The sequence below is a fragment of the Hippopotamus amphibius genome, chromosome 11 (genome assembly GCF_030028045.1).
Source record: "Hippopotamus amphibius kiboko isolate mHipAmp2 chromosome 11, mHipAmp2.hap2, whole genome shotgun sequence".
NCBI lineage: Eukaryota > Metazoa > Chordata > Mammalia > Artiodactyla > Hippopotamidae > Hippopotamus > Hippopotamus amphibius.
The window spans coordinates 45107600-45130320 of record NC_080196.1 but is presented as its reverse complement, the minus strand read 5'-3'; the positions used below and the strand labels follow the sequence as shown (position 1 = coordinate 45130320).

Genomic DNA, 22721 nt, shown 5'->3' with positions numbered 1-22721 from the left:
CACGGTGCTTTTCTTAGCCTGGTTGGATGATGCTCTGGCTGAACTGAAATCTGATGATGACCACTGCGCTCCTGCAGTTGTAAAACCTCCCCAGCTGCCGTGCAGAACTGAAAAGGGATGTGATCGCTCTACTTGCCCAACAGAAGTTGAAGCTGTTCCCATGTTTTTATTGACTCTTGGGTCGTGGTCATTGTCCTAGCTTATTTGTCTGCCATTCGGAAAAATGTAGACTGAGATATTTAAGACAGCTTTGGGGGAAGGCTATGAATTGTGGCAATAAATTATGGCTGCTAATGGATCATCTGAGGCCCATACTCTGATGAGGCACGTTGGAATCACACTGTGGATCAAGCCTCCATCACCTGTATTGTTACCATTGCTGCCTGGATAAATCATAGCACTGAACACGGTAACACATCCACCATCATAAAATAGGCATGGAGTAAACAATGCTAAGCTTCTGATGCAGAGGCCACTATCATATAGGGTTCGTTCCGCTGGATGGGTCCAGGACCGTGGGGAGGAGGGGCATGGCTGAAGTTAGTATTGCACGCTGACCTTCTCCTGCTCCTTGAAGATCTGTTGAGAGTAGCCTTAATTAAATGCTTTCTCAGATAAAATCAACAGATTTGGTTCCAGCCTGTGTTCGTTAATCAGAGGGGCCAATGGAGTGGTTTACTAATGGGAAAATTTGCCCTAAACCAGGATGATATAAAAAGAGTGGATATTATTGGGAAATAATTCTCCATGAGTTTCTTGAATTTCTGTATTTCTTGCAAGCAGAGACACAATTATATTTGTTCCTGACTCTCTTTTCAAGGATTTTTTTATGCAAAACAGTTTTGAAAGATAGAACTAGTGTCTCCTTCTGGTGCCAATGGGCAGTGTCTTTCTCTGAGACCAAAGGCAGGCATACTCATGGTCAAGTATCATAAACACAATGTCTACCTCTGTCACCAAGGGAGATATGTGTACTGCCCATTAGCAAAGGTTCAAGCTCCCTGTGCTTGGGGTTCCTTTACTGTAATGCAACCTGTTGCCTATGTAAGCAGTATGTGGTTTTCTTTTATTCCTGGGAGTTGGGGCTTGGGGAACCAGCACAAATCCTGATCATTTAGCTACTGCTGTTGCTCTGAGTGACAGGCCTTTTTTTTCTTCTCTGACCCAGGAGTCTTGTGCTATCCAGGTGGGCTCACTTGTTAGCTTGCAAGTAGGGTAAAATTTCAGACCATTCATCATTTTTCACAATTAAGAGCAATAAAAGATATACCTCTACTCTCAATGGTGTAAAAGAGTTAACATTCATTTTTGTCTCTACAAGGGACAAAATAATTGCTTATTATAGGCATGGAATTCTTATTCGAGCAGTGATTCTGGTGGGGGTTACTTCAATTTTTATTTTTTTATCAGCTTCCAAGTCTGCCATACTCATCTGCATCAAGCTGTCTGGAGGGGACAGAGCATGGAGGCATGTGCATGGGATATTTTCATGGGCCAGTCCTAAAAGTGGTACATGGCATCTACCTTCATGTTCCATCAACTGGAACTTGTTCAAACATAACTCTTAGGGGAGCAATGAGGTCCAGTGCCGTCTCTGTGAAGAAGAGAAATGGTTTTGGTGGAAAGTTTTCCGCACAGATAGAAGCTATTTCCAACCAACAGTAACTTCATGTCTATAGTTGTGAAAGCGAGCAGGACCTGACTTTAGCATAGCTAAAATCACGGGATGCAGGAAGTAGAGTGTGGTAGAAGGTGAGAGGCTAGTCCTGAATCATCTTTTACCTGAGGTTGATAGATCTCTCCAAAAGTGACTGGTAGATTCTGAAGCATTTTAATCATGGAAAAACAAGATTAGGGAGAATACTTAGGAAGCTGTAGCAATAGACTGAGTGTAAAAGATGACAATTTAAATAAAGCCAGTGACAAAAGAGATTTAGTGATACAATCAACAAGCAATTATTAAGCACAGGCTAAGTGCTGGGTGTTGGGTATATGCCAAAATAGAACCAGTAATAAACGTGCCAATTAGGTACCAATTAGATATAAATGGTAAGAGAGGTGGTATCAGATGGTAGTTGGTGGGAGAATATCTGAGGAGAGGATTGAGGCAGGGAAATCATGAGATCAGTTTTGCATCGTTGAATTCTATGTGCTTGTGCAACATTTAGGTGGATTTGCTCAGTAGGCCTTGCATTATTTATGTAAAGCTGCAGTTGCTTAGAAAAGTCAATACAGAAATAGTAATGCCCAGAAAGAGACCGAAAATACCAAGATAGGGCTCTCATATCACATATACTCAACTAGTATGCATTAACTTTATTTATTTATTTATTTATTTATTTATTTATTTACTTACTTACTTACTTATATGCTGTTTAAAGTGAAACTGGTTACTCTTTGAACTTACTGAATCATATTATAACTTTCTTCTGATTTCTCAGGTATTCAGATATAGGGAATACAGACCCATGCCTAGAAGACAAAATGGTAGTGTTAGATTCAAAATGAAATGTAAAATAATATCAAGTGAGCAGGTATTCTGCTTTGACTTAAATGGCTACAAATGGCTATAATTTCTTCAGATTGTTTGTTACTTCTGCCAGCTACAACAGCGATGTCTCAAGCTCTTTAATTGTACTCAGCATATTGTTATTACCTTGAAAAAACACTGTGTTCCTTTTGGGGGTTAAACACTGCTGTTTAATAAAAAAGTATTCTTCATCCATTTATGCTCCAAGCTAATTGCTGTTGAAAATAAGTTTCAGGAAACAATCAGCAATAATGAGACCACATGGCTTAAGACTGTCTAGTTTTGTTTTTGTTTTTTCATTCCTGCAGTTTTAAGACTGGAGGTAATAAGAAAGAGGAGTGAGCTTCTCATATTTACTCTGCCTTCCCATGCCATCCCTCTCCTTTCTTGCCTGGTTGAAATTATGGCCACCCTGTACATAAGGCATGATTTCATGACAGTCATCCCAAACTGAACCTAAAGCTGAGGGACCCCACGTGTCCTCACTCAAGCCTCCACCCTCCCAACTTCATGCATCACAACTTGCTCAGGAGATGCAGAAATGAGAATTCTTTTCCTTCTTGGTTAATTTTTGCTTATTGAATTGCCTGATTTCATGGAAATTGTGGAGGGTGGTATATAAACATTGTAACGGGGACCATCTGGGTTGCTTTGCTGAGTTAGCACAGAATGCTAATAAAACCAGATAGCAGCTGTGGACCCTAGAAGGGCAGGGAGCATTGTTCTGTGTGATGGAAACAAACTGGGTCCTGCATCCAAAATAGCCACTTCATCAGTGTATGCCCATGATTGTTACAAGGACAGAGCGAGACAATACAAATTGGTCAGCCCAGATTCATCATCCTTTGTGAAAGGCAACACAAAAAAATGACTTTGAAGTACAGGTCATGCTGACCTGGGTTGGTTCCATCAGCTATCCATTCAAAGACCTTGATGATCAATTACCCACACTTAACTGGGCTCAGAGATACCAGGAGGTTATGTCTGTCCAGTCTGGAAAGGTGTAGCCTACTTCTGATTTTTAACTGCAATATGAAGTTGAGAAGGTCTGTTTCTATTTTTCCTGTTTCAAACTAGTAGCCTTCTAAATATCACGTGACCAAAATACTCAGTTTATGGACAGAGGGGTATATCAAGGGTTAGGTCCTCCTAGGGGAGTCTGTCCTTTAGGAAGCTGTGTTGTGCTGTGTGACACAGACAGGAAATAAACAACACATCTTGTGCTCCAGCACAAGCCAGCAAGCTGAATTCACACTTGAGAGGTTCAGGGTATGGAGTGTGGCATCTGGATGACTGTGCCTGGTAAAAGTCTGTGAATACAAAGATCTCATTTTTTGATGAGCTCTAACAATGGTACATTTATCATCACACATACTCAATAGATTGGCTCTTTAGATCCTAAGCCCCCTTCTCTGCAGTTTTATCTTCGAAATTCATCTTTTGGATTTTAATCATAATTAGACTGAATATCACTGGGTTGAAAAAAAAATGACTTCATGTTGCTAATAACATAAACTTAGTATTTGGATATATCATTATATCGATGTCTTACCTTTCTTAACTTTCCAGGGTGAGAACTTAATTCAACAATGCGAAATTGTTGACTTTTCAAATAAGCAAGTTTGATGATCTAACATTTATCTCTTTTTCTTACCTTGTATATTCCATTTCAGGAAACATCCCAGTTATCTGGACTCCCTGAATATGTTAAAATAGTAGAAGTTGGACCTAGGGATGGATTGCAGAATGAAAAGGTAGATTGATATTAATTTTATACAGTTTTATTAAAGTGCTAAATTTAAATATTTATTGAGTCTAAAGACATACGGATTTCATATATTAGATGATTGTGTTTGTTTTTAGTGGCTACTTGAATTTATAAATCTTAAATAGTATTTGCTTGCAGTTAGGAATTAATTTTCTATTTATGCTTCGATAGACCTTTTAAAAATTACTTATGATTTTTAATGTTTTCTTAGGTTATAGTTCCTACAGATATAAAAATTGAATTTATCAATCAACTTTCTCAAACTGGCTTGCCTGTAATAGAAGTGACAAGCTTTGTGTCTTCTAGATGGATACCACAGGTATGTAAATCCATTATCCCTTAACCAGATTCTTAATTCAACGTTGCCAAGATTTAGTTGAAGAGTGTGTTACACATTGTGATATTAACCTGCTATAGTTTGTAAGAGCATAGCAAATTAGTAATGCTTAGCCCATGCACTAAGATATGATTAAAGAAAAACCTCTTTAATTAAATATGTCAATTAAGTCCTAAAAAGTTATTTGGACTTAATTGTTAAAAAGTTATTTGGAACTCCATCCTTAACCTACAAGAGTGTATGGTCCAGTATAGTGAGTAGAGGATGAGACTCTTAACAGCAATTTAAGGTCCTGCCCTTCACTTACCATTTTGCTGACTTTATGAGTGATCTGAATATCTCCAGGTGATTTAACTTTTTTGTCTGTTAGAAGAAAGTGATGCTGAGTGTGGCCTGATACCTTCCCCATATAATCCCATTTTAAGCAGTGAGAAATGTAGATATGCACTATTTTTTTTTAATGCTTATATTTGCTAGAGGGTTATATATATTCATATATATTGATGAAAATATACATGTTCATCAAAGACAAGGTGAAGGGAGTCATGCAGAATCTTCTCTTGAAGAAGATAGAACCTTATCCAGAGTTGTCTGGCATATGGTAGTAATCATCACTTCTGAGACTTGGCTCTGATCTTTGAAACATGATTAATAATTAGTGAACAGTGACCCCTTCTCCCTTCCCAATCCAATTCTCATTCCCTGGATCTCTGGATTCCTTGGACCCTGTTCTCATTCCTTGGATCTCTCAGTCTCTCCCCAGCACTTAACTTCACTAATTACTTTTTCATCTGATTCCCTTGGTTTCCTCTACAGTTCTCCTTCACTTACCTCCTACTGCCTTTTGTAGAAGCTCCTGCCAAACCAAACTGCCTCTTGTTCCTATTTACCTCCTGCCTCTGTATCTATATAGCACTTTATCGATATTCATTTATGTACATCTCAGTTTCTGTACTGCTTTACAGTTGTAACAAGATGGTGTAAAAAGGCTCAAAACATTAAAGCCTTTTTAATTACAAGGTGTTGGGAACAACAGAAACCACAAAATAATTAATAGTATTAGTAATACATCACTTTTCATAGAGTCAGTATTAAAATGTCAGGATTACTTTGATTTCTTCTCAAAACCAACTATCACTTTTCTTCATCCCGGTTGCCACTATTTATAATCCTATATATATATTTTTATAAATGTTGTCCGATGGTCTGCTTCCTAAACGACGAGAGTTACAGAGGCAGTGACCATGTCTCTCTTGTTCTCTCTTGTTCATCACTTGTATCCCCACTGCTTGGTGCAGTAAGTAGGTGCTCAGTAAATATTGTGAAATGAGTAATGAATCTGTAAGCCTGAAACCATAATAACACATGACTCAATTCTTTGGCATGGACAAGTGATTCTTACTTTTCGATCATGTATTCAGTCTTGTGTTACGAAGGCCACAGATATTTTCCTTAGGAAGACACAAACAACTTGATGAGATTAGACATATTTCCTTGACTTGTCATTTTGTAAAATGTGAGCTATTATTATTTTAGTAGCTGTCATGTGAGACCCTTTATCACCTTTAAGTCTTCATGACATTGCCTCTTTATTTGATTTAGTTAGTGCTCTTTCCACATATTTGATTATTGTTGGAGAGAAACTGGATACGCTGGTATAATTTTTAGAGGAAGGTTTAGGAAGGAGGAGGTAACATTAATGATGACCCGGCGAGGTTATATTTCAGATTTTATATTTTCCTAGTCCTCTTCAAGATGCTTTTATTTCCCAGTGGTTTTGTAAAGCTGCCTACAAAATATGCCTTTTGATGACAGTGATGCTCAGGAAAGGGTCTTATTCTGCAATACCGGAAATTGATGGGTTTTTCTTCAGTCTGATCTAGGACACACCCGGGGACGTTTAGAAGGATGAGGCTAGAGCCCCTTGCAGAGGGCCACTCTTCTCCTTGCACAGCTACTTAAAAGAAAAAAGGGACAAAACAAAGGGAAAGCTGTCCCTCTGTGAGCAGTAAGAGGAAAATGCCTTCTGGCCTCACAGGAAGTAGATACATATGATGGGACCATAAAATAATATGATTCATTCTGGGCTTGGTCCTGAGGTGAATTCAGGACTTAACCTATTGAGATGTAATGAACTCAGCCTAGGCTCAGAGTATTATCGAATAAATGAGGGAATTCCCCATACAGCTCGTGAGGACAGCTGTGGCAGAGGTACCTCTGTTCTGTATTCTGTCCACACTCTGTCCAGAGCTGGAGTAAGTGGCTTAACCTCCTTGAACCTTGGGAATCCCAGCAATGAAGCCTGCAGCCTGGGAGCATTTAAGGCAATAAAGCCCTGTCTGTGCATTCCCAGAGTCCAGGGCACCTGGCTCCAACCAGGCTCAACAGTGTTAGCTGAGCGAATGCCTGACCGACAGACGACTGACTTACTCCAGGTTCCATGCAAGTCCGTTGCCTTCTCTGGGATAAATAGCCTTTTTCTTAAAGATTGAAGTATGTGTTTAGTTTAAATATTGGCTCGGGACCCAGCCTGAATAATTAAAGGTACTCATCCTTCAAATACTAAAGAACATGTGATCTATTTCAATTTTAATGTTCATCTGGTTATATACATTCTAAACCAAAAAGAAAAAAAAAAGGAGTGTTTTAAATAAATTACATATCTGTAAAAGAGCAGTGTACCTGGATCAAAGATAATATATCAAATTGAACTTCCAAGGTTATACCGGTCACTTATTACATAGCACATCAAGGGTTTTTTGAAGGGCAATCTTGAGACCGTCCCAGTTTTGCCATTTGATTTTCTGTAGCGGTGTTTGGATTCTAGATTTCACTGAGCTTGCCTGAGCAAGTCTTTTCTATTGTTGTAGTTGGAGGTTATCTCATCTTGTAACTCTGCCGCTTTCATTATTCTGATGCTAACAAAAAAGGCCTTAAATCAACAGAACTAACTCATAATGGTAATTTGAATTTTTGTATTATAACCTCTCATTTAAAAAAATTAATTTTTTACTGAAGTATAGTTGATTTACCATGTCGTATTGTTTTCAGGTGTACAGCAAAGTGGTTCAGTTATACATATAGATATTCTTTTCCAGTTTCTATAACCTCTGATTTTTTGAGAAAATGTCATGACAGCAGGCTCGTCTAACTCAAAATAATGTCTAAGATTTGTGACAGAACGGTTTTAATGCACCAGCTTACATGTAATTTTCCAAATAATTTCCTATCCTTCTAAAGATCATGAGCGTGGCTCGAAATTGGTTTTCTATTCATCCTCTGCATCTTCGTCTGTTTCTTTCCCTTAAACATGGGTCATGGGAAGAGTCTTCTGGTTTATGTTTAGATTGCTGCTTGCTCACTTATTTCTTTTTTTAGCATTTTAAAGCGTTTTTACAGCTTCCCTCCTACTGTTTTGTTTGGCAGCAGCTTTTCTAACTAAAGCAGCTGAAAGAAAAGTTCCACAGTAGCAGGGGGCCACATAAAACAGGATCCCACACCTATAATCTAAATGGCCAGAGATGATAAAATACCTGCCATTACAAAATACATGTTCTTTACAACTTATCTGGAAAAAAAGGTTTCCTTAGAGTCACATATAATCTAAGGACATTTGAAATGAGTCCACATAGCCCCCTCACTTCAATGGAGCGGACAGCAGTAAGAGTAGAAAGAAATGTGTTTATAAAACTTGATGGGTTTACTGCAGCTTTGGAATGTGACTTTCAGTAATGAGTTATTTAAATCATTATAAATACAATAATTTTTGAAAGTGAACTACAGTTTTCCATTATCTTTAATGTAACCATTTGGTTTTAAACATGTTCATTCACATGAGTGATTAAAGTGATTATCATTTATTTAAAAATAAGAATACATGAAAAGTACAAGACATTGTATGTTTATGTCTGCCGTATGCAGGGTCTCAGTTATAAATATTTGCTCCCCGTTTCATTAACTTTTAACTGTTGGAATGGGTGGGTCTCAAGTCTTGACACGTCAGCAAGGGGCAGAAATAAATTTTCTCTGTAAAAGTAGAAAGAAGTATACATAAAAGGCTATAAAAATTGTTTACAAATCCGTCTAACACTTAAAAATATTGCCGAAGCACAATGTAAGCAGGAAGGAGTGTGTAAACTTTTCCCTGCCCTCCTTTTAGTGGGTGACACAATTAATGCTTTATTGGAAATGAAAACACATTTACTGGATTGAAGTTTAAGATTTAGATTTACGTGGATGAGATGCAGGAGGTTGTACCTTCTGCTCCTGAGCGTCCCCTGGCTTCTTTTCCTTGCTCTGCTCTTTTTGAGGGGGATGGGTGTCTGGAGAGAAGGCAAGTAAGGGGGTAATTTGGCAGAGATGTTGTGTGTGTGTGTGTGTGTGTGTGAGATCGAGGGAGGGAGAGAGAAAGTGGGAGAGCTTGTGCAGAGCACTTTTGGGGAGAGCCCCCAAAGTCTTTTTCTTGTAAGGCACAGTGTCCTGGCCAGGTGATTTCATCTTCTGCGAGTCTCATCTGCTGTATCCCAGAGGAACTGGACTCTGCCATTGGCCTAGAGAGGATCCTGGTGAAATTTACAAGACTGTAGTTCGCATTTCGTGGGGTCACAGGAGTCCTTTCACCCAGATAGGCTAGTTTGGGTTTCCTCCCAGAATGGCGGCCTTACATCTATCACATGGTGATTTAGAGTTGCAAAGGTGAGTGTTCCAAGAGGCAAGCTAACGTGGTATGCCCTTTATAGCCAAGCCTTATAAATTTTCTAGCATCGCTTTTCCATACTGTATTTAGTTGATGTAGTTACAAAGCGGCCCAGTTTCAAAGGGAGGGGACCCAGGCCACTTCTTGACTGGGGAGGGGCATTGAAGGGGAGCACATGGGTGGGGGGATATCATTGCAGCCATTTTTCTAATCTGTGACACTTAGGTCTTTTAAAATGATCTAGTAATTAATCTAGTTATGCATGTGCTTTTTCTTACTGATAATTAAAGAATAAATAAAGCTGATAGAAAAGCTGGTTCTGCATTGTGAAACCCCCAAATTCCAAAAAAAAAAAAAAAGATATTTTAGCACTGTCGGGGATGCTAATGGTTACCTGACTCCTATCCACTCCTTATATCCAACTGTGTTGCCTCACATGGGATTCAGGTTGGTATTTGAGTAATTAACCTGAAATGCAATATTTTAAAGTTGTTCCATCCTAGAGTTACGTCATTGCTGCTATCGCAGAGGACGTGCACATTGCCTAGCGGATATTCACAGATTTTTAAAAACAACTCTGTCTCTCTCAGAAAAGAACCTGGAAATATGAAAATGGATTTTTCTTTTTATTAAGATTGTAGGCACTACTTTTTTTTTTCTTTTTGGACTTGTTTAAGGTTATACTTTGCAACAAAAAATGGAAAAAAAAAATGAGTTGCTAGCATTGTACATATTACTTGGCATTCAACAGTAACTTATTCTTGACCCAAGATGTAATTTCACTTGTGTACAAAGCAAAAATCAAAGCTTTATTTATAATGAAGAGCAATAATGTCACCATTCTATTGGTTAGAGTTTCTTATTTTTTTCACAGTGAAGATATAATTCAATATTCTTTTTAGACTATTTTTCCCCTTGAGGGGGAAAAAACTATGATTTCCCCCCAAGGGGAAAAAAACTATGATTTCCCCTCGAGGCCAAAAACTAGGATTCTGTTCAAAGATTTACTATGCTCAGCTTGCACTCCTTTTCTAATTGCTTAATCTGATCAACCACATTTTGACTAACAAATTGGTTTTTTTGGTTCTTAGATTTATGAAAGGTACCAAAAATGTTCAAATAAAATATTTTATCTCCCTTTTTATGCAATTATATTATCAAATGTTCTCTAAATTTACCAATGAAAGAAACTTTCAAAGGCATTTTGATCATGTGAAAATTCCATTTTTGTATCTGATTAAAATTATATTAGAATTGGGCCCTGAATTATCAGTATGCAGTGACAGTTTGAAAGGTCTTGCATATAATGTATAATTGCATAAAAGCTGAATAGAGATACAGTTTGGCACAGAAAGACTTGATTTTAACTTTTTAATAGCATTTTCTGCATTATTCTGATTAGCTTGTCAATCTTATTTTACTATAAACTGATTTCATTGATATGACTCCTGACTAAGCCATTTACATGCAATCCCCTTTAAGAGAAGCAGAGTCTATCCTGTGGACCAGACTCCAAGGAACTAAAGTATTTCCTGTGTGCCACAGTGATGACTCTCATGGGAAGAATCGCAGCCATTAGGGAAAACCAGGTTTAAAGTTTAGAGTGTTAAGATTAGATGTGAACTGTTTCGATCATCAGTTTTAAGTATGCCAAGCAGCACTTGTTTTTAAGAATTTGTGATCCTTGTACATTGAAGCCTGAAAGTGAAACACATACTAATTATTTTTAAATCAATTATGGTTTTAAAAGACATGTTTTGTTGATATTTTATAAACAATTATGATTCCAGTTAATATTTTAAAACGAAAGTATTTTTTCCTAATTTTTAGATACACATACACACGCACACCCACCCACCCACACCCACACACACACAGATCTAATATTACTTGGTTAAATTTCTGGAAAGTTCTCTAAGAGTCATATGTAATAGTAAACATAGGAAATCAGATAAATCTGAATGCTAAAGATAACATTACATTCCAAAAATAATATTAAGCAATAGGTAAGTTTTATATTTCAAACTTACACATTAATGAGACATAGGTATGCTAACTTCACTTCTTCCACATTTGATAAAATAAAAGTAATATAATTGTATATTTTTTCACTTAGAGTAAATATAAAGCTTTTATTTTTTTATACTTAAAAATTTTATCCAAATTCACTTATCCTGAATATCCAGTTTATCAAATTAAAGGCTGATTGGAATTCTATTTTTAGAATAAGAGACTATTTTGTAACATCTGTGAATTTTAGCTATTTGTTCATTGTCAGTGTATAGGACATTCTTTTGAAGAGTGCTGTTCATTTTATAAAAATCTCGGACAACTTCAAATTTGTAAAGGCAAAAGTTCAGAGGTTACAGTTGAGCTGCTTTAATTGTTGTAGGCACTCACATTTCTGTTTGCTTTTTAGACTAAATTAAGTACTCTTTGAAATATCAGCATATTGAAGCAAACTCACGCTAACAACTTGAGAGCATTAGTACTACTTACTCTAGATCTTGTACTGCTGTGAGTGAGGCCATCAAGAAATGGTAACACTTCTTAGTCAAGACTGATGCGTCATGTATTGAATTCAGCTTATAGTATATAGTAAGAAACATATTTCTTAATAATCCCCAGATAGTTATTTCTTCCCAAGTCCTCCAGGTTGCAGGCTTCCTGAGCTTTCAGTGACATCATTGTGTCTGTTTAGAAATAACGACATACACATTTTCTGATAGAAAATCTGAGACCTGACTCTTACATGTTTCTTGATATGATTTGGCAAAGTGTTTTCATCTCTTTATGCCTTGGATTCTTTCCATTCATTTATTCACCCATTCACTGCTTTTATTGTGTCTCTGTTAAACACTGCATTGAATTCTTTGTTGGACTCAAAAATTGAATAATGTGTGGTTGGTAGTGATATCTGTATAGTAAGCCTATTGTAAAGTTAAAACAGGTAATGGGAATGAAATCACTAAAAAAATTAAAACACATAATGAGGTTTTAAAATTAAGTGAATGTCTGTAAATGAGCTGTCATAGAATAGAACCTAGGAATCAGAATATGTTAAACAGTTTGTCTTTAGGAGGTTGTCTGTCCAACCGTTTCAAGTTCTGTCTTCCGTACTGCTTAGCGAGACAGAGATCTTCAGATCCATGCGTTGCCTAATCATTGCAGTTAGATCTTACAGGCTGCTGTTGTGGAGGCGTTGCTTGCCAGGGTAGCAAGAACCTTTTTGCTGCAGTGCTTTTTTATTGCCAGTGAGATGGTCTCCCTCAAACCACCCAAGCTTCCCCTCTGCTTGCCAGCGCAGCTCTGCACTGTGCGCAGGAGGGCTTCCAGAAGGAAGTGTAAGTATAGAGGGGAAACTCCATTTACAGTCATCGCGAACGAATACAATTAGACACAGTATTTTAAAAGTCACTTCTGCTCCCATGCATGAGAAATACCACCGTTGACAGTGTTATTAACAAACACAAAGGCATGATATATGAGAGGCAACACAGTTGAATGGAAAGAAAATTATACTGGGAGCTTTGAGACTTCTTGCCCCTACGTCAGAGACATGTTGGGAACATGATTGTTTTGACATGGGACGACCAGGAGGGTGGTCACCAAAGGCATTGACCTGAACAAAGAATCACTAATGCATATTTATTATGTTTGCCTTAGGAAACGGGCAATGGTATTGAATAAGATGCCTTTGGTTTCTCTGTCTGGAACATTGGTCTCCCAGTGTATAACCCACAGATCCACTGGGTAGATTAGGTTTATTTTATAAGTTAAAAATGAATATTTGTAGACATTAATAGATTATGATGAAAATGGCTTGCAGGCATTCAGAGTAAAAGAGCGTGGGTCATGTGTGCTACTTGCTTGGGTCAGTCTTGAGAATCCTGCACATTCCTTCCCATAGAGGGCAGTACAGAGGCTCTTGCAAGGCAAAGGTAATGTTAAATAAGGAAGCACAGGAAATTGTACACCAGCCCAAATTAGTTTTTAGGCTTCTGGACTTAAGAAGTTTTGTGAGTATGGTGTCAGACCATTTTAGTGGTGGCAGCCAAGACAGGGTATTGGGCAGAAAAGAAAAACAAAAACAAAACCCCCCCAAAACTAGATGTTCAATTTTCCAGAGATTTCCTGTGTTTATTATTGTAAGACTGTGATTTATTAAAACTGTCTTACTTCTTCAAGCGGACCAAGATTTCCTCTGTGCTACTGAGGCTAAGATATGTGGCGTTTGTAGAAAGAGTCTGTGAATGAGACAGGGTTAGAGTACCCAAGCTATAAGCTATTCATGGCTGAGTAGAACGTTTTCACCTATGGTTGTCAGGAAGAGCTCTAGTCCCATTTTTTTTTCTTTTTTGCTGAATTTACCAATATGTTACCTTTAAGAGGAGTTACTGCTCAAATTGAGTTTTGAGTTATAGCGTCTGAAACCACATTATTTACGTTTATATAGTAATCTGTGGCATGTGTTGAAGAAATGGCATATCCTATATCCATCTTTCCTGGTGCATAAGGAAAAGTATTACCATCATTGAAATCTCATCTGGCTAAGGGAGATAGTAGGCAAACACTTTTTGATACTGTCTGCTCATTTTTTAACTTATTTTTATTTTTTGTAGCACACGGGCTTAGTTGCTCTGCAGCATGTGGTATCTTCCTGGAGCAGGGCTCAAACCCCAGTCACCTGCATTGGCAGGCAGGTTCTTAACCACTGCGCCACCTAGGAATTTCAGTGTCTTCTTATTTTGAAGAGATCTGAATGCTGTCCTGGGTGATGGTGGGGTTAAAAAAAAATCCTTCAAATATATTAAAAAAAAACTATTCGGCAAAGTGTATTAGTGAGGGTTATAGGTCCATGAGTATAAATCTATTTCCCTGCAAAATTTAAGATGGTTTATTAAGCAGAGAGTATAAAAATAAATATACCCAAGGGCTTCCTAGGTGGCACAGTGGTTGAGAATCCGCCTGCCAGTGCAGGGGGCATGGGTTCGATCCCTGCTCCAGGAAGATCCCACATGCCGCGGAGCAGCTAAGCCCGTGCGCCACAACTATTGAGCCTGCTTTTTAGAGCCCGTGAGCCACAACTATTGAGCCGATGTGCTGCAACTACTGAAGCCCACGCGCCTAGAGCCTGAGCTCTGCAACAAGAGAAGCCACGGCAAGGAGGAGCCCGCGCACCACAAAGAAGAGTAGCCCCCACTCACTGCAACTAAAAAGAAAGCCCGCGCACAGCAAAAAACAGACCCAACACAGACAATAAAATAATAAATAAATAAATTTATAAAATAAATAAATAAATAAATATACCCAGAAATATTATGGATATACCAAGAATAAGACATGCGAAACTGTCTCAAGTGGTAAGGAATAGAAATACTGTAGACACCATGGATCTTTATTTCAGATAGATTGTTAGCTATCTTGATGATATTGCTAAGAGCAGTGTAGGAAGTTTCAACCAGGTTGGGAGTCTCCAAAATGTTATTTTTTCAATCCATGGAACTTTTTCACCCTGGATGAAACTTTATTTAGAACTTCAATATATGATACAGACAGGAAAATTACCATAAAATATTTGCATGGTTTCCTCCCAAAACTCTGGATGGGGCCCTAGCAATGTACTCACCTGGTCATGTGTTTTAGTAAAATTTATAAAAGTTAGAGATTTTTGAGTTATTTTTTTTAAAAAGGGTCCCTTCCTAATTGTAATAATTTCAGGGCCACAAAATCTGGATTCACCTCTGAATAAAAATAAAATGAGGTTTCCCATATTGAAGCAGGGGTGGGAAGCTCCGACGCCTTGATTTGACCTCCCTCCAGCCTAAGTGGCAGCCTTTATGACTGAAACCCCTGTGATTCCCAGATTTGTTGATGTCTGACATCTCAGGAAAGGTTTTAGGAACAATAGATTCCTGGGTCCTTCAGCTGAGCAGAATCAGTATCTGTACTGATGAGTCCAAGAAATCTGGGTTTTGTTTATTTGTTTGATTGTTTTTAGAAGAACCTCAAATAGCTTTTTGGGTTTTTTTAAAATTAATTAATTAATTTATTTATTGGCTGCATTGGGTCTTCATTGCTGTGCACATGGGCTTCTTTGCGGTGAGCAGGGGTTACTCTTTCATGTGGTGTGCAGGCTTCTCATTGCAGTGGCTTCTTTTGTTGCAGAGCACAGGCTCAGTAGTTGTGGCACACGGGCTTAGTTACTCCACAGCAGATGGGATCTTCCTGGCCTAGGGATCGAACCCGTGTCCTCTGCATTGGCGGGCAGATTCTTAGCCATTGCGCCACCCAGGAAGTCCCGAACCTCAAATAGTTTTGATGATAAATCCAGTTCGGAAGACACTGGGTTAGATGAAAACACAGACTCTCAAAACTGTTCAGCCTGAGGATGGGGTCTTTCTAGGAACTCTTCCCTTGACATTGTGATGCAAAACATCTTTAGGGATGACTAAGAAGAGGCTCTCGAGGAGCGAGAACACTTTTAGACGATATGAGGAAGTATTTATCAAAGAGGAAGTAGATGTGTGCTTTACAGTCAGAGAGACCTGGGTCCTGTCCCATCTCCCCTACTTGCTGGGTGATTCTCCTCATCCTTTCTATCTCTGTCTACTTCTTCTACAGAAACGGTTCCTTTCAATGGGTGGTTAAAAATGTTTTAAGAGGTAATGCATGTAAAGGACTCAAAACACAGAGACCTGCTATATAGACAGGCATAAAGTAAATGTTGGTTTTAATCATTATAACCATCATCACTAATGACAAAATCTTAGAATTCGTGGAGAAAAAGAATTGTGATTCAAAGTGGATTGAACTCAAATTGAATGCAAACTAGAATAAAGGGCAAGGAGGAGAGATTTCAGTTCAATTCAACAAGCATTTATTAAATGTCCCTTTTACGTGAAGTTTTCAAGGAGCTAATAATTTAGAGAGAGAGATGCATAAATCAGTATAAATTATACCCAATTTGTTAAGAATAACTATAGATAGATAGATAGATAGATAGATAGATAGATAGATAGATAGATGGCTAGATAAACACACAGAGAGCAGTATGGCGGTAAACAGATGTGGAAGTCAAGCTGGTTGTTGAGAAAGTCTTATAAGAGCAGTTTTTGAGTTAAATACTGTGAATATTGGAGGATGAAATAAATTGACTAGATGAAAAAAGAAGGAATGATATCTCATTAAGAAAGACTGTCTTTTCTCTTGCCCCATTGATCAAGTTTTTTTATTATTGATAGGTTAGGAGAGTGTATTTCAGTTTAATAATCCATTCTTTGTAATGTCATGCTAAGATGCAATCTAATACTTGTGATGTATACCCTTATACACAGATATATTGTTTTAAAAGAATTACTATAGTTTTATGGTCTTCCCAGTGAAGAATTTTGATATATATATTCTATTCCCTGTGCTTTTCATGAAAAAAAAAAACACAAAAATATGAACAGTTTACTTATAATTGTATATACTGTATATTGAATATATTTCTGACAAGAAAGGATTTCCATTTATTTTGACATTGATACCCACTGATTCATTCACTTACAATTTTACAGATGTGATGTTTCGAACAGTTTTCTGTAGACTAGCTTTGGCTCTGTATATTTTGAAACTTGTTTCTCCTCAAATATTTACATACCTCTGGTGCCAGATATCACAGGATATGGTGGATATGGACACTTGACTTAACTCTAGAGTGACAGTTTTAACAGGAGGTTCAGGGGCTTCCCTGGTGGTGCAGTGGTTAAGAATCTGCCTGCCAATGAGGGGACATGGGTTAGAATCCTAGGCCAGGAAGATCCCACATGCTGAGGAGCAATTAAGCCGGTGCACCACAACTACTGATCCTGTGCTCTAGAGCCCACGAGCCACAACTATTGAGCCCATGTGCCACAACTACAGAAGCCCGTGTGCCTAGAACCCATGCTCTGCAACAAGAGAAACCACTGCAATGAGAAGCCTGTGCATCACAACGAAGAGTAGCCCTGGCTCACCACAACTAGACAAAGCCTGGGCGCAGCAACGAAAACCCAACGCAGCCAATAAATAAATAAAATGGAATTTTTTAAAAAGGAGGTACAGTTGAGTCCTTTATGTTATATATTTAATAGATATTAAATATATGAGAATATTTATACTAATATTCTTGGAGAGCACAGCATTGTAAATTCTCCCAAGTAGCAAAATCTGTGCCTGGATTCACACATAAACAAAATTAGGAGTTTGGGATTAATATATATACACTGCTATATATAAAATAGGTAATCAACAAGGATCTACTGTATAGCACAGGGAACTATACTCAGTATTTTGTAATAACCTAAATGGGAAAGAGATTTGAAAAAAAAAAGATATATGTATATGTATAACCGAATCACTTTGCTGTACACCTGAAACTAACACAATGTTGTAAATCAACCATACTCCAATATAAAATAAATTTTTTTAAAAAAGAAATATAATATAGCAACATAAATGAATTAAATGGTCTTCTCATCTTTATGTGCATTACGTGCAGACCATTACAGGAAACTTACTCTATAGATTAGAGCAACACTTTGTGTAATTGTCCTTTTGTCTTCTCTCCTCACACTTCTTCATGTTCCAGAGCAGTAAAAGCATCTTGCCACCAAAACATAGTTCCCAAACCCATCCTGTCCCTCTCCAGCTTCATGACTCTCTAGATTACTTAGATTTTTCTGGCTATCTTGTTCTCTTTTGCCTACCACTTCTCACCTTCCTCCTTCTACTTCATACATCATGACAAAGAATCAGGAGAAGGACTCTTGTTAGGTGGCAGGGGAGGGAAATAATTTGAGTGCTTTAGCAGGTGAATGGAGGGAAGGAAGGAAAAGTTGGTAAAGTTCACCCATTGATGATGCTTGACTTGGTCATATTGACTGGACCAGAGCAGAGAGAAGAGGACACAAAGCAGGGTATTATATTTAGGTTGCAAGATCCAGTGGTAAAAGAGGTGGTCAAGTTATACAACTTTACAGACACTGCTGTAAAGATGGAGTATCTTACCTTTTTTTCTTTACATGAATTTTAGATTCTACTCTAAACACTTTTGCCATTTAAAAACAGTGCTAACTTCAACTCTGAGTAATTCTACTACATCACACAATACAATTGCCTCATCTTCACCAGAGCTGCCATGATGCATTAAGTTCAATGGTGAAGCAAAACAACTCAACTCCTCTCAGGAAGTCTGCAGTCTCCTTAGTGACTCATCTCTTACTGAGTTAAAATAATAAAAGTTAAAAGTTTTATGTGTCATAAATGTGTATGAGACTTTCACATAAAAATTTTACAGTAAATGCAGCTTTGGAACTTAGAGACCTATACAATGTGATATCTTTGTAGTTGTACTTGTTCTGGGAAAAGGAAAAAAAGTGTTCATCAGTGATTAGATTCTAAATGAACATCTCACACAACATATATTCAGTTGGAACTGAACAAAATTTACTCAACGAATATTCTGTTTTCTATATCAACTGTTATTCAGAAAAGAGGGAAAGGGTAATAGATACTTTTACTTTTCGTTTCATTGGACTTGAAAATGAAAGATGGGTATAAAGTTAAAAATTAATTTCTATAGAATATCTCCATAATTATCTGAAGAATTTTAATAAACAATTATGTTCTAAGTTTGGGCTTATAGTATATTAGAGAGTTAATTTATCATAGAAATTATATTTGCATATATAATATATGAATAGATTTGCTTTATGACTATTTTTTAATAATGTCATACTCTATGAATAGTTTTGCTCCATTAAACACTGTGAGTGTTTTGCTCCTTTGAAAAACAGGCCCCTGCGTTATTTACATTTGGCCTAGATAAGGGTTAGCTTAAATATTTTGTCATGATTCTAGTTTAGGTTGCAAAGAAAAATACTTCCTTATCAGCTTCTTAGAACTTCAGATCACATGACATTTGTTTTATTTTCTATTTTTGGTGTGTGTACACACACACACATCTTCCACCACTAGCATGTTTTGTTATACTAGTGTGTGGACTGCCTCTGCTTCATTTTTTAATGCCATAAATATAGATATATTAGATATATTGTAAGTGCATAAAATGTTGAAATGAGTCAATATTCAAACATCGAAGTGCATTTTAAAAATCCATTTTTAAGGTCTCATGATATTTTAAAATTAACTTTTGTATCCCCCAATGACAAATTGTATAGTCTATTTGCACAATATATGTTCTCATATGCATTATCCCGAAGTTCCAATAATCTCAGGGAATTTGGATGAGCACTTAACAATGTGCAAACTATATTTTAGCCATTGCTGTTGTCTGGAGAACACATTTAGGAGAGATTATTGTATTCAGATAATGACAAAATATTAGTAAGATGTCTAAGAATGTATCATGTGGAGGGTCCAAATATATTCATCCCACGATAGAGTTAGTAGGAAGTCAGATAAAATCTCTAAATATATGCCTATTACATTCTAATTTTTGTGACCCTCTGCATATCTTTAAAATGCTGGCAAATTGTTGCACAAATATTGTGACTGTTTGAATCCATATCAAAATTTGGATATCTACGAAATTTATTTACTATGGTATAGTCTGTGTGGTTGGCTAAATAGGTATGGCCATTCCCATGCCTGTGGCCAGATGATGGCAAATCCTGTTACTAACCAAATAATGAGAATTTTCATGATCTTAAATGAAAAGTAACAGTAAAATCTTAAAAATATGTTAATTCAAACCAGATGTAGAAAGATTTTGTTAAAATGTCAAAGTAGTACTGTAAAGAAATAGTTCTCTTATTGTTTGAATAATAGTTAAACTTTAGACATTAAAATAACATCAAGATTGAAGTATAACATAAACTCCCTAAGAGTAAAAAAATAAAGCAAGGATTTTATACCTTTAATTGAAAACTGCTCTATTTTATTCATTGTAATAAAATTATATCCTTTCATGATTTCCTAAAGCTCTTTACACAATTGTCTTTATTGACCAAATTTAGACAGAATACTATTATGTCTTAAATGACCTCATTATATTGTGGCTGTTTGTAAAAAGGAAAATGTTCTGATTTGTTGGATTCTAATTAATGTATTTACCATAATTTCATTAAGGTATCTTCAATGATTAGCGAAGTTTAGCGTTCCTGACCTGGGAATTTGGTTACTGTCATATCTGCTTATTTTCTAGTTCTACTGATTGAAATATCTATTCAGTCATAGTTTTGTTACACAGATTTCTACATAATGATTCAAGATTTTTGTTAAACTACATGTAAAGTGAAATAATCACTTACAGATTAATATGACCTATATTTCTTGAAAATTAAAGTTTGTCTTGTCCCCTTCATGCTGTGATGCAATGCCGTTCCTTATCCTCTAACTGCCTATGGGTTAGAGAAGCACTCTTTATTGATTTCTGTTATCATGTTAATGTAAATGTCTTTCATAAATATTTAAACATACTGCATTTAGTTAGACATAAGTATTAGCAATATCAATTAACATTTTTCTTTAGTACAGGTGTTTTAGATTTCATTACAATGTCCTAAAACTGGCAATAATTTTACTTTTCTTTCTGATTGAAATTAGGAATAAGTGCTCTAAAATTTTTATGATAATTTGTGAGTGCATGTTTGCATGTACATGTGTGAAAGACAGAGACACAGAGAGACAGTGACAGAGACAGAGCTCAGACTAGCCTCAGACACAAAGGCTAAATTCATGGATAGATAATCAAGAACTGTGTTGAAATCTGCACAAATGTTAACTATTTTGAAAAGAAGCTATAAAAGAGTGAGGATGCCATTTTTGAGTAAAATCACTTCCCTTATGCTACCGGCCATTGTGTCCTACTAATTTTTCTCTGGGAGTTCCATTCCCAGTGCCATTTCTCTGCAGCGGAACTTGTCACAAGCTGCCTTCTCACCATTGCTTGAGGATTGCCTCTCTTTTCTCTCACTACCTTTGCACCTTTCCAGGTTAATCTTTCTAAGATACTGCATCTATCCCAGTCTTCCTTTGCTAATTCAGCACCCATTCTTCATGGCTGTCTATTGTCTTCACAATAAATCCTGAATTTTTAGAATAATATGAACCTAACTCAAGACACATCACAGTGTGTGGCCCCTGGTGTTAATTTATAAGCTCTTCCCTGATTGTTTACCAATAATCTTTTCTAGCCAGAGAGTGTATTCCTACTGCTGCACCCACGTCTTTCTCTTTTCCAACCCTATTGATTTTTTCAGTATTTCAGCCTTTATGGCTTTGTAATGAATTATCTGAGAATTTAGTGTTGTCAATAAACATTTTCTATGCTTATCAAATCTTAGGGTTGGAATTTGCACAGAGTAGAGGAGAAAAGTTGTCTCTGGTCCACAGTGTCTGGGGCCTCAGGCTTAATCATCCGAAGCTCCTTCAATCACAAGTTTAGGGGTTAGGGTTAGTGTTGACTCTTGGCCAGGAGCTCACTTACTTTTCACATGGGTCTCTCCACGTTCGCCTCTTCCTATGGCTGTTCTGCAGGAGCTAGTTTTTCTCACAGGAGATCAGCTGACTTTCCCATGGTGGCTTCCCCCAAAGAGAAAGACACATGGAAGCTGTGTCCTTTGTCATAAACTAGCCTCAGAAGTCACATGGCATTATTTCTGCTATGATCTATTGGTTGGAAAAATCACAGTCTTGCTCAAGTTCAAGTGGGTGGTAAATAGCATCCATTTCTTGATGGAGATCGCTGAGGTTCTAGAAGGGCATGTGGGATTGAATATACTGCTGTGGCCATTTAAAAAAATATGTAATATATCATATCAGGGACTGTAGTTCGTATCCCGTATACTCTTTTAAACTTTCCTAGGCTAGTATAGGCCCTGCCAACCTTTCCCCATTCTGAACTTTTATAAACTATGCTCTCGTTCACAACCAGTATATTTCTTTGAATTGTTAACTTTCTTAGTTCATCTCTTTGATCTCCCCAACTATATTGCAAATTACTCAGTGTAAGGACTTTCCTTTCCTGTATTTATATTTCTCACAGGGCTTAGCATAGGGTTTTGGACATAATTGATGTTCAGTAAACCTCTGGGTTAAAGTGAAATAGGCTGAGAATAAAATAAGCCTTGGCTTTTATGCATTGTAGATGTCCGTGGTGAATGGTCTTTGTGAAGGATGTAGCTATGGGGTGGGGGATAGTGGCTGTGATCAGTAAGAAATAAGTGTGCAAGAATCTCATTTTAGATAGAATTAGATGTGTTGGGATTGAATGAAACATGAAAGCTTAAATGTCAACAAGGCATGATGGCAGTCAATGGGAAGTACTTTTTTGCATCTTAAATATTTAATTTTAAATTGAAAATATATTTTAAAATGTATTTAATTATTCTAAATAATAATC

At 37.0% G+C, this 22721-nt stretch overlaps 1 protein-coding gene across 3 annotated transcripts in view; it reads left to right on the top strand.

The window, feature by feature from the left end:
• HMGCLL1 (3-hydroxymethyl-3-methylglutaryl-CoA lyase like 1) overlaps nt 1-22721 on the top strand; it is a 140126-nt gene that overhangs the window by 40895 nt on the left and 76510 nt on the right. For all 3 annotated transcript variants that reach the window (XM_057699393.1, XM_057699392.1, XM_057699391.1), the window contains exons 2-3: nt 4204-4284; nt 4510-4617. In XM_057699393.1, the coding sequence (XP_057555376.1) occupies nt 4204-4284; nt 4510-4617 (189 nt within the window). The remainder of the gene's footprint in view (nt 1-4203; nt 4285-4509; nt 4618-22721) is intronic.